The 12204-nt window shown below is 50.8% G+C and overlaps 1 protein-coding gene across 5 annotated transcripts in view; it reads left to right on the top strand.

The window, feature by feature from the left end:
• ALDH1L1 (aldehyde dehydrogenase 1 family member L1) overlaps positions 1-12204 on the top strand; it is a 77642-nt gene that overhangs the window by 50747 nt on the left and 14691 nt on the right. For 4 of the 5 annotated variants that reach the window (XR_004670696.3, XM_003815231.5, XM_034957277.2 and 1 more), the window contains 3 exons: positions 138-208; positions 4704-4809; positions 5975-6062. Coding sequence is in view for 4 of the 5 variants with exons in the window: in XM_003815231.5 (XP_003815279.1) it covers positions 138-208; positions 4704-4809; positions 5975-6062 (265 nt within the window). In the remaining variant the exon portion in view is untranslated. The remainder of the gene's footprint in view (positions 1-137; positions 209-4703; positions 4810-5974; positions 6063-12204) is intronic. The other variant, XM_034957278.2, reaches the window with a different exon arrangement.

The raw sequence follows: 12204 nt of genomic DNA, 5'->3' as shown, positions 1-12204 counted from the left end.
CTGTCTCTCAAGCCTCAGGTCACACCTAAGCTGGTCGCTTTGACTTCCTCCTGGAGACCCTGGTGGAGACTTGCTGCCTAGAGGGGAAGGGGTGTGGACCCTGGGCCCCTGGGTGACTGCCCCTGTTCCTCTTCCAGGGCTCCACCATCCCCATCAACCAGGCCAGACCCAACCGCAACCTGACCTTGACCAGGAAGGAGCCTGTTGGGTGAGTTCCTGCCCAGGGCGAGGTGCAGCCTCGCGGTGCTTTCCATGCAGTACACGGAACTGTAGCACAGCCTGCGGGAGCTCACAGCACCCTGTGCGTGCATTTATCAAACAGCCATCCGTGTGCTTCTTGAGCACCTGCTCCATGCCAGGCACTGTTGTAAGGACTTGAGGACAATTGTATTTAATCTCCCAGTAACACTGGATCAGTCAGGTCCAGGGTGGGAAACAAGAGTAAACCCAAAAAATGTCCAAAATGGGTATGGTGGTCAGTGTTCATAAAGATGAGGAACTCCTGCACAGCATTGAGGAACAGGAAATATAGAACAAAGGAGGAACAGGCAGAGGACGAGAGCCGCTCAGCAGGAGGAGTTCGGACCCCGCTGGATGCCAAGCATGTAGGCGCCGGGAAATGAACCTGGCGTGAGGCACCTCACCTTGCCACCCAGTGGCCCCAGGGCAGGAGTGGGGAGAAGGGCTTGGAACACAGCCACCGGACTCTGGGTTTTCCCTGCTAGAGGAAACTGGGCAGTGACCTCTCGAGGCCATACATCCTGATTTGGCCCCAGTCCTGGTGAGTTACTCACACGCGTGCCTGAGGAGGCTTACCCAAGAGTGCATGGCCACTGTGCTTGGCTGGTGACAGCAAACACCAGAGCAGCAGGTGCTGGTGCAGCCCTGATCCATGATCTGCACTGAGGATGCACCTGCAACTGGACCTAGAGAGCCCCAGCCCTGGGTCCACCCTCACTGCGCCTGCACGTGGTGCCACAGGAGAGCCTGGCCAGGGTGACCTGGGAGCAGGGCCCAGCTGGCATGAGCACCACAGTCATTCCCACCTGCTCTGTGCCCCTTGCAGGGTAGGGGACCTCACAGCTGTGGGCATGGCCAAAGGCCCCTCAGCTCCACCTGAATGTTGGAGTATTTGCAAGGAGAACGTGCTCCAATGTCCCTGTGTCACTGACAGCTCATGCAGATGAACAACCAACTCCTCAAGCACGGGCTGGAGGAGGCTCCTGTGGGAAAGTGGGCTGTGGACCCTTAGAGCCCCAGAGAGGAGCCAGGCTGCAGGTGGAGGCATCGCCTCCAGAGTCCCCACAGAGGACATCGGGCAAGGTCTGCACATGGTTTTGGTTGTCCCAACAGAGGGGGTGATAGAGTACAGCCCCCACAACAAAGAACTGCCCCACCCCAAATGTCAGTAGTGTGGGAGCCAAGAAACCCTGCTATGGGGCAGTGGTCAGAGACCTTTGTCGTGCTTTGAAAGGGGCTGGGCTGAGCTGGGCAGGGCAGGGCGGGTCGTGGCCCACCTGGGGCCACAGTTCAGAGCCACACTTGGGTCTTTGAGGCTGCCCACCCTCCCAGCTGCCAGCATGGGGTTGGGGGGTGTCCACCCCCATCAGACTGAGGAGGAAACGGACACTGTGTCACCCAGAAGCATCCCTATGTCACCCTGTGAGGCTGGCCTTGGACCCAGGACTCTGGGCGCCTGGTCAGCACCCCAGTGTGAACACATCCTGCCCTGGGGCCTGGTCCCAGCAGCTCACACAGACCAGGGCTTGCCCAAAGGCAGGTAGGCAGGGCCACTGCTGACCATGCACCTGGTGGGCCGTGATTCTGGAACTAATGGTCTCTGCCTGGCAGGGAGGCCGCCAGGGCCTCTGGGCTTCACCCCTCCCAACCTTCACAGGGGACCTCACCTCAGTGGGAATGTTCTGGAGCCGGAACCCAAGGTTGGAATCCCAGCTCCTCCCCTTTCTAGGGCAAGCTCCCAGCCTGTCTGTACTCAGTCTCCCCAACTGTCAAATGGTAATAAAACAGTCCTGTCCTCACTGAGTTGTTTGGATGGGTGAGCATCAGGTGTCTAGGGCACAGCATGCTGTGAAGGAGTTAGGAGGGCCAGGTGAAGGAGCCATGCAGGGCCGGGCCTCCTGGGTAATGGGGCTAAGAGGAGAATTCTGTATGTGGTTCTGAGAAGGAGCAGAGTCCAGCTCTTTTGGATGTTTGTATTAGGAAATTTACTAGAGACCATGTCACTGCTCCACTCGGAATCCTCGGGTGGCTTCCCAGTGCCCTTGACATGGAATCAAACTCCTCGCTTGGCCATGCAATCCAGGCCTGGTATCCTGGCCCCCTCCCCAGTCCACTGTGGTTGGCTGTGCTGGCCTCGCGGATCCCAGGCCCTCCACCCTCATGCCCCACTGAGCACTTGCACCTGTGTCCCACCTCCAGCCCTCACCAGCTGTCCTCCAGCTCTCATCTGTGATGCATCCGCCAGACCTCTGCTCCCAGCCTGCCCTCTCTAATCTATAATCTCATTTTATTCTCTGTGTGAGCATTCAGACTGATGCTGCCCTGTGCCCGTGCCTGTCATCATCCCAGCACACCTGCAGTGTCCCATAAATACTGCAGAATGACTGAGTGATCAGACCTAGAGAGCCCCAGCCCTGGGTCCACCCTCACTGTGCCTGCACGCGGTGCCAGAGGAGGGCCTGGCCAGGGTAAGGGGCTGCCCATCTCCTCCCCTGGCCAGTGCCACCGCAACCTCAGCAGTGAGGCTGCAGCTGCCTCGTGGGGAGCCCCTTCCCCTCATGTCTTCAGCCGCACCCTGGCCCAACAGCCACTCGAGCTCCCTAGTGAGCCAAGCATTTCTTGGGGACACCAAGAAACCTTGCTTGGTGTCCCCTGCCCAGGCTCCATGCTCCCGAGAGAGAGAAGAAACTCCACCCTCACCGTCCACGCAGCTCCCCAGGAGTGTCAGAGGGCAGAGGAGGGGGCTCAGGGCCGCACAGCAGAATGGCCCCAAGGGAGGGAGGGACGGGCCTAAGAACCATGGGGTGGTTGTCTCACTGGATGTCCACTCAGTCTCCCACTAAGAAAGCCCAATAGGAATCAGAGGCAGCAAGGCTAATGAAAGTCGGTTCTCACAGCAGCTGGGCAGGGAGGATTCACCTGGGCCTGGGTCCTGCAGCCCTGCTCCTTTGACCCCGTGCCAGGGCCAGCTCTGCACACTCCAGTCCCGGGGCTCGGCCTTTCCCCTAACCAGTGAGTGTGGGCATCAGTTCGGGCTGCTGTAGAAGAGACCACCAATCCAGGGCCTAATCAATGGAAACTCGTCTCCTGGTTCTGGGAGCTGGAAATCTGAGGTCAGATGTGGGCAGAGCTGTTTCCACATGAGGGCTGTGAGGGTCTGTCCTGACCTCTCTTCTGGCATCTGGTGGCTGCTGGTGACCTCTGGCCTTCCTTAGCTTGCAGGGAGACCCCGTCTCTGCCTCATGCCCTCTTGGCATTCCCACTGTGAGTCTGTCTCTCCATGTGGTGTTCTTTGTATGAGGACAGCATTCCTCCTAAATTAGGGGCCCGCCCACCCCAGTGCTACCACATCCTAATTAATTACAACACAGCAATCTGGTCTCCAAGCAAGGGCATGCCATTAGACTCTGGAGATTAGGGCTTCAGCATACGAATTGGGGAGTGGGGGCACAATTCAGCACATAATTGTGGGGCTTTTCTGATGTGTTTTCTTTTCCGAGCTCCCCTCAGCCCCGTTCACTGTAACCGACGGCTTCACCTGCTCCCTGGGAACACTCAGCAGCCCGTGCTGTGCTCCCAATCTCCTGGGTGTGTGTGGGGTGTGGGGCAGCTCCCCTATCTCAGTGCTCCCTGCTGCTCCCCCCTGATGCCTCACACGGGTCCTGCCCACCGCCTGTGTCTGGCTAAGCAGCTTTCTTTTGGGGAAACACCCAGTGATGGTGGTGGGGTGGTGACAGGAGCCTTGCGTGGTCTAGGGGGCTCTGTGTGGATGTCCTCATCTGACTGTCCAGCGCTCAACCAAAGTGGTGCTGTATGGGGGGAAGGCAGGGCCACACAGGATTCATACCCGACCAGTGTGCCTGCTGGTCCCTGGGACTCTGCGGCCTCCCCAGTGCCCACGGTGCTCTGAGTATGAGGCACCTGTGCCTGGCCAGAGGCTCGCTCTAGAACCCAGGGTGGCACCAACACTGGGCACCATGGCTTCACACAGAGCACCCTGACTTCATCAGTGCTGCCTTGCTGACTCTGTCTTCTCTTCTTGAGGACTGACACCTGGCCTCACACTCTGGAGGACCCTCTCCAGGCCCTCCTGACCCACCCCTGGTGACCCCTAACCCTCTTTAGCTGACCCTGGCCTGTGTCCTCACCTGTGCCTGCCTGCCATCACCCTCTCTCATTGCCTGTGCCCCAGACAGTTCCACAGCTTCCATCAGAAATGGTCCAGTATCCCATGCCATCCTGCCCTGCTAGGAAGAGGGGCTGCTGCCAGACCAATTCTTACTGTAGCATCCAGGACAGAAACAGCAGGCGTGAGCTGCCTCTCAGAGGGACCTTGGGTGCCTTATCAGGAAGCCTGGCTTTGAGAGTGGATGTCAGGCCCTGGGTGAGGTGGAGGGAATTGGCAGGTCCACTGTGGGCCTGGTGGAGAAGAAGGACAAAGGCCAGCCTCTTTTGTGTGGCAGGGTTTGTGGCATCATCATCCCCTGGAACTATCCCCTGATGATGCTGTCCTGGAAGACAGCTGCCTGCCTGGCTGCCGGGAACACAGTGGTGATCAAGCCTGCTCAGGTGAGCGTGGGTTCACTCTGGACAGGGCCTGCAGGCCACAGAGAGGATCAGGAACTCACTCTATAAGGGAGGAAGGGAAGGGCCTCTCTTGGCCACACGGGCACTGGAAGAAGGGTCCTGCTAATGCCAGCTGCCCTCCATGGGCCCCACTCTCAGTGGGCAGAGGCGTATGTGGCAGGCAGAGCTCTCCAAAGCAGACTCTTTTTCAGCCATGGCTGCTTGAGGCCATCTGGCTGTGCTGGAACTTGCAGCTGCTCGGGTGAGCAGAGGCAGGGATTTCTGCACTCTGGATTCATGGGGCAGAAACCAGGCCCCATGCTCTAAGACAGCCTGAGTAGTCTATCCATAAAGCTGGTGCCATGTCCCTTATGTGGCTTCCGAGACCAGAAGTCCTGGAGAGAAGCAGGGTGAGCGGTGGGATTCGTGGTCCCCATCCCTGCACACAGAAGCTATGCAGTGTGGTGTCTGAGAAGTGTAGGTGGGGGAGTAGAGGCGGGATGTCAGGGGTCACCCAGGCATGCTGGGAAGGTCCTTGGGAGTGAGGACACACCCAGTGAGCCTCAGTTTCTTCATCTGTACATTGGCAATGACAGCCTGCCTGCTGCCTGCCTCCCAGGATGGTGCATGACACGGCAGGGATGGTGTGCCCAGGAGGGCACCCACTCACCAGCTTCTTTGGGGTAATTTCGCGGCAAGGGCATTGACGTAATGAAAAACAATAATGATGGCTGACATTGATAGTATTTACCCTGAGTCAGGCATGCCTCAAGCATTTCAACATGTATCACAAATTAGGTAGTAATTTACATACATTTGCTTATTTAAGCATCACACACAACCCTCTGAGGAGACCTTAACCTCTGGCTTTAGAAACTTATGCTGTGCAGAAGGGAACCCAGGCCTGGCCGGCTGGAGCCCTGCCAGGAGGAGAAGCTAGGGCACCAGACGTTGGCCCACCCTGATTCCCAGCTGGTGCTGTGGGCGCACCGGCTGGGCAGGCAGGGCCCCCTCTGGTGGCTTTCCTGGGGTCTTCCTGGTGCCACAATCTGCAGCTACTCCTCCCAGCTTGCTGCTGGGCTGCTGGGAGAGGAAGGCGGGGAGGGAAGGCAGAGCCCCACTTTCAAAAACCTCCTTACCCAGTCTCCTTTCCTGGCCCCACCCCCAGGTGACCCCACTCACAGCCTTGAAGTTTGCAGAGCTGACATTAAAGGCCGGCATTCCCAAAGGTGTGGTTAACGTCCTCCCAGGATCTGGTAAGAGCCATTGTCGGGGGCAGGGCTAGGGCTTCTGGCAGCTGGAGATGCCACTGGGCAGAGCAGGCCCTACTGGATAGTGGCGTGAGGGCAGAGTAGCCTGGGGACAGCCCAGGCGGGGGCCAGCCTGTGACAAAGGAGGCCCCTCCCATGGGGGAGGGCACCCGCACCTGGAAGGGCTTTCGTCTTCAGATGCCCCAGCTGAATGTATTCCAGTGTGTGTGTGTGTGTGTGTGTGTGTGTGTGTGTGTGTGTGTGTCCACGCGCCCTGGAATAAACTTGTTACTTGGGGATTTTCTGCCCTTGGAAGTTTGAGAGAATTTTTCTTTAGAACATTTCAGGCTTAAAGCATTTAGGGAGGTCATACATGAATCATTTTTTAAGTTTCTGTTGTGTTTAGTGGTCTAGTTTATGGAAAAGTCTCTTCTTGTGCAGATTTCAAATGTATTAGCGTGAAGTTGTATATAATAATCTCATAATTTTTATCTCCTTTTTGGATTTTCCTTTTGATTGTTATAATACATTCTTTATATTTTTCCTTTTTCTCTCTCTTTTTAAGTTGATTAAATTGGTGAAAAGTTATTGCTTGTTTGTCTCCATCCTCCACTCTAAAAAAATCAAATACAGCTCCTGGATTTCCTTACCTTTTCCATGGCTATTTTTATAGTTTCCCCCTTGCTTTTATTATTCCCTTGTGTGTTCTCCTGAGTGGTTCTTCTATTTTTTTTTTTTTTTTTTTTTTTTTTTGCAGCTTTTTGGGTTGAAAGTTTAGTTCAGTTTTTTTCTGGTTCAAATAAGGAAAGCATTTGCAAAAGTTTTGGTGATGGCCAGGCACGGTGGCTCACACCTGTAATCCCAGCACTTTGGGAGGCCGAGGTGAGTGGATCACCTGAGGTCAGGAATTCAAGACCAGCCTGGCCAACATGGTGAAACCCCGTCTCTATTAAAAATACAAAAATTAGCTGGGCATGGTGGCAGGCGCTTGTAACCCCAGCTACTCTGGAGGCTGAGGCAGAAGAATCGCCTGAACCTGGGAGGTGGAGTTTGCAGTGATCCGAGATTGTGCCACTGCACTTCAGCCTGGGTAACAGAGCGAGACTCTGTCTCAAAAAAAAAAAAAAAAAAAAGAGTTTTGGTGATACCTCACACCTTGTGACTGACACTTTTATCATTCATTATAAATGCCCCTGTTTATCTTTCATGATCGTTTTTGTGTTAAAGTCAATTCTGTCTTAGTATTACTACACTGGCTTTCAAATGGTTGCTGTTGACATGATATATATTTTTACATTTTTTTACTTTCAACCCATTCATACTTTTGAATCTAAAATGTGCCTCCATATATAACATATAGTCAGATCTTGTTTTTTATCCAGTCTCATAATCTCTGCCTTTTGACTGGAGACTTTACATTAAATATTGATACAGTGGGTTTACCATTTTACTTTTCATTTTCTATGAATCTCCTGTCTTTTTTCCCTCTGTTTCTCCTGCTGTACTGCTTTCTTTTGCATTAAGCAAATATTTCCTAGCATAACATTTTAATGCTTTCAATAATTATTTTCAGTATACATTTTTAGTTATTTTCTTAGTGGTTACTCTAGGACTTATCATATACTTATCAAAATCAACTTCAGATTTATATGAACTTAATCCCAGTGCAATGTACAAATGTTACTTCTGGATAGGTCTGTTATCTTCTCCCTGTTTGTGCTAGGATCATGTATTTTTGTACACATAGAACATCTATATATGTTACAAACCCAATAATATATTGCTATATATATTACTTAATTTTACACCTACTAAAGAAGTTGAGAAAAGAAAGGAGAACAAGTCCCTATGTGCAGAGTTTATATGTTATCTGACTCACAAGTTCTGGTCCTCTTCAGCTGGTCCTATGGATTTGAGCTACTATCTGCTGTCATTTCCTTACTCCATTTAAGCTTTATTCCCACCTACCTCCTTTCTGCTTTTATTGTCCAATATGTTAGATTTCTATTTCTTACCCCACAATTATACAATTATGTATATAATCATTTTACACAATCGCTTTTTAAATCAGTTAAGAAAGCAAATAAAATATGCATTGATACTGTATTTTATAATTACCTAATTACCTTTACAGTGCTCCTTGCTTTTTCCTGTGGATTCTGACTACTGTCTGTAGTCACTTGCTTTCAGCTTGAAGAACTTCTTTTAGTATTTCCTGTAAGGTGGGTCTGCTAACAACAGATTATCTGTTTTTGTTTATCTGGCAATATCCTTATTTGCCTCTGCGTTTTGAAACACAGTATTGCTAGACGTAAGATTCTGGGTTGACACTCTTGTTCTTTCTTTGCACTTGTTCTGCCTTGCACTTTGAATACAGTCATGTACTGTCTTCTCCATCTGGCACACCTGAGTTGGAGTCTTCCCCTTATGAGTGCGGTCTGGGTGGAGGAAGGGGCCCCAGCATCTTAGCCATAGTCACCAAGAACTTAGCTTCTGCAACTGAGAGTTGGCAGAGATGAGAGGGCTTGGTGGCCTGTACCTCCTGGTGGATGCCAGCTTCCTTCGCTGGGAGCTGAGAAGGAAAGGAGCGCTGCCTTCCTGGCCACACCTGCCTGGAGTGGAGCTTCCCTCAAGGGGAGGGAGCAGACTGTGCCTTCAGTGCCGCAGATATTCCCTGCTCTTACTGAGAGTCAGATTTTCTTGAAGAATGTTTCTCCATTTGTCGTATGCCTTTAGAAAAATTTCCAGGGAGTTTAAGTGGTTGTTTTTAGATCATCTTCACCAGGATAGTGGTTTCCCTGGGGAATTGTCCGCAGGGCTCCTCAAGCTGGCCTTCCAGAAATGCACTCCTGCCTCATGCCTTTTGAGCAGGTTGTGTTCATGTTTTTATTACTCTTAAATATCATATAGTTGTAGTTTTGGTCTTCTCTCTAACCCAGTAAGTAAAAAGAGATTTAAAAACAATTGCCAAGTTTTTTTTTGTCTAAAATTTAAAATTCCATTCTTATATTTCTAATTGTATTATGTCATGATCAGAGACTATGGCCTGTATGTGAGTTTGCCAGGGCTGCTGTCACCAAGCACTGCAAACCGAGTGGCATAAACCACTGCAAGGCAGCACCGCGCAGCTCTGGAGGCTACGAGTCTGGATGGAAGGTGTTAGCAGGGCCATGCTCCATCTAAAAGGTTCTAGGGAAGAGTTCTTCTTTGCCTCCTCCTAGCTTGTAGAAGCATCATCCCGATCTGTGCTTTCATCTTTACATGGCATTTCCCTGAAGGTATGGTGTCTGTGCCCAAATCTCCCATTTTTATAAGAACACCGGTCATTTTGGATCAGGGCCCACCCCAGTGACCTCATCTTAACTAATTTTACCTGTACTGACTTCATCCCCAAATAAGGCCACATTGTGAGGTACTGGGGGTTAGGATGGTGACCTATGAATTTCTAGTGAGTGGTTGAGGGAGGCACAGTCCAACACATAACAGCTTGTAAAAATTTTGTTTTCTAAAATGGAGAATTTTCGTGGTCTGATATATGATACCTTTTTGCAAATATTTCTTAAATAGCCTAAGAGAGTGTTGTTATTTTTATTACTATTGTTATTATTACTAGTAAATATACTTGATTTTAGAGCAGTTTTAGGTTGATAGCAAAATTGAGCAGAAAGTACAGAGTCCCTATACACCACCTGCCCCCACACAGACACAGCCCTCCACTACTAATATCCAGCACCAGAGGAGTATGTTTGTTACAAACAATGACCTACATTGACACCTCATTATCCCCCGAAGTCCGTAGTTTAGGGGTCACTCTTGGGTTGTACATTCTATGGGTTTTGACAACTGTGTAATCCCTTGCATCTACCATTAGAGTGTAACACAGAGTAGTTCCACTGCTGTGCTATACCTTTTATCTCTTCCTCTCTCTAACCCCTGGCAACCACTGAGCTTTTTCTTGTCTCCATCGTTATGCCTTTTCCAGAATGTCATGTAATTGCAATCATATGCAGGCTTTTCATTTGGCTTCTTTCACTTAGTGATATGTATTTGAGGTTCTTCCATGGCTTCTTGTGACTTAATAGCTCATTTCTTGTTAGCACTGAATAATTTCCCTTGTCTGATTCACGTCAGTTACTTATCCATCCACTTTCTGAAGGACGTCTTGGTAGCTTCCAAGTTTTGGCAATTCTGAGTAAAGCTGCCGTAAACATTCGTGTGCAGGTTTTGGTGTGGACGTAAGTTTTCAACTCCTTCGGGTAAATATCAAGGAGCACAGTTGCTGGATCATATGGTAAGAGTGCATTTGGTTTTTAAACTGACTGCTAAACTGTCTTCCCAACTGGCTGTGCCATTTTGCGTTCCCTCAGCAATGACTGAGAGTTCCTGTTGCTCCACATCCATCCCAGCATCTGGCATCATCAATGTTGTGGATTTTTGTTGTTTAGTAGCTGTGTAGTGGTATCTCATTGCTGTTTTAGTCTTTTATTCTCTAATGACAAATGACATTGCGCACTGTTTCATGTGCTTACTTGCCATCTGTCTGTCTTGTTTGGTGATGTGTCTATTTCTGTCTTTTGCCCAGTTTTTAGTGGTTGTTTGTTTTCTTATTGTTGAGTTTTGAGAGTTCTTTGTATATTTTGGACACCTGTTCTTTGTCAGATATATCTTTTGCAAATGTTTTCTCCCCAAAACAGTGATTTAATGGGGAGTGGTGGAATGGAGTTAGTATCAAAATCACTGGTAGAGCTTTAACTGTATATAGAGGGAGGATACAAGGGTCTTATTCCAAACCTGCCAAACTGGAACCTTCATGGGCGTGCCTGGGCATATGAATTTTACAAGCCTGGAGGCAGGGGAGTGGTGGAAGATGGAGGGACTGGATAGGTGCAGGAGCTCTGGACTGAGTGAGTCATGGGATGGAAAAGGGAGGTGTCAAGAATGACTCCTGGGTTCTTGGCTTGAACCAAATGGCTGCCAGAAGAAGTTGTTTACTGAAATGGAGAACCCTGGAGGAAGAGCAGGTCTAGGTGAACGATTAAGAGTTCAGTTTCAAATATGTTGAATTTGAGAAGCCAGAAGACATCCAAGTGCAGATGCCAAGCAGGCAGAGGAGTGACCAATGGATCTGAATCCCAGAGGAGCTTGGCTGGAGAGGCCGATTTGGAGGGGGGTGACATACCTGAAGATGGCCCTTGGAAGCCTGTGAGATCAGCTGAGCACGCAATGTAAGCTGAGGAGAGAAGAGGGCCTGGTACAGAGCCAGAGGTGCTGGGTATTTTAAGGTCAGGTGAGAAAGGAGATGGAAAAAGAGCCGTCAGAGAAGTAAGAGTCGAATTAGGAGGGTGCAGAGTCAGAAGCCAAAACAAGATAATGGCTTAAGTGGGGAGCTACGCTGAGTCTGGGAGGAGGCAGCGTCAGGGAGCCCACTCTGAAGTCTCGTTGAGATGGAGACCTGAGGGACAGAGAGGACTTAGCCAGGTTGGGGACAGGGTTTGTGCAGGGCGTGGCTCGGAGTAGGGGCTGGGGGCGTGGGACGGGGCAGGAATCATGGCATTCCCTGGGAGGAACAGCAGGTGGCAAGGCCTCTGGCTGGCTCACCTGAGGGCGGGTGTTTTGGAGTCTATGATGCTTAGGATGCCACATCCCTCGGGGACCTGATCAGGCATCCTTGGGTCTCTGTTTGAGCCCCTGCAAGAGCTGAAGGTTTGGTGCCCTCACCTTGGGGTCTGCCTGATGGTGAAAAGCCATGTGGGGAGTGGGTTGGTTTGCTTGGGCTACCGTGTCAAAGCTCCGCAGACTGGGGCTTCAGAAACAGACGGTTATCATCTCTCAGTTCTGGAGGCTGGAAGTCCAAGATCAGGGTGTCAGCAGCGTCAGCTTCTCCTGCAGCCTCTCTCCTGGGCTTGCAGACGGCTCTCCACCCATGTCCTCGCATGGTCATTGCCCAAATCTCCTCTTCTTAGAAGGACACCAGTCAGATTGGATTAGGGTCCATCTCAATGACCTCATTTTGCCTTAATCACCTATGTAAAGGCCACATCTCCAAACACAGTCCCATTCAGAGGTACAGGGGATGAGTGTTTCAGCATTTGAATTTTAGGGGACACAGTTCAGCCCCTAATAGGGAGCGAGGCTCCATGAGCCCCAG

Source organism: Pan paniscus, chromosome 2, assembly GCF_029289425.2.
Source record: "Pan paniscus chromosome 2, NHGRI_mPanPan1-v2.0_pri, whole genome shotgun sequence".
NCBI lineage: Eukaryota > Metazoa > Chordata > Mammalia > Primates > Hominidae > Pan > Pan paniscus.
Note: the sequence above shows the minus strand (reverse complement) of the source record. Positions and strands in the feature narration are given on the sequence as shown.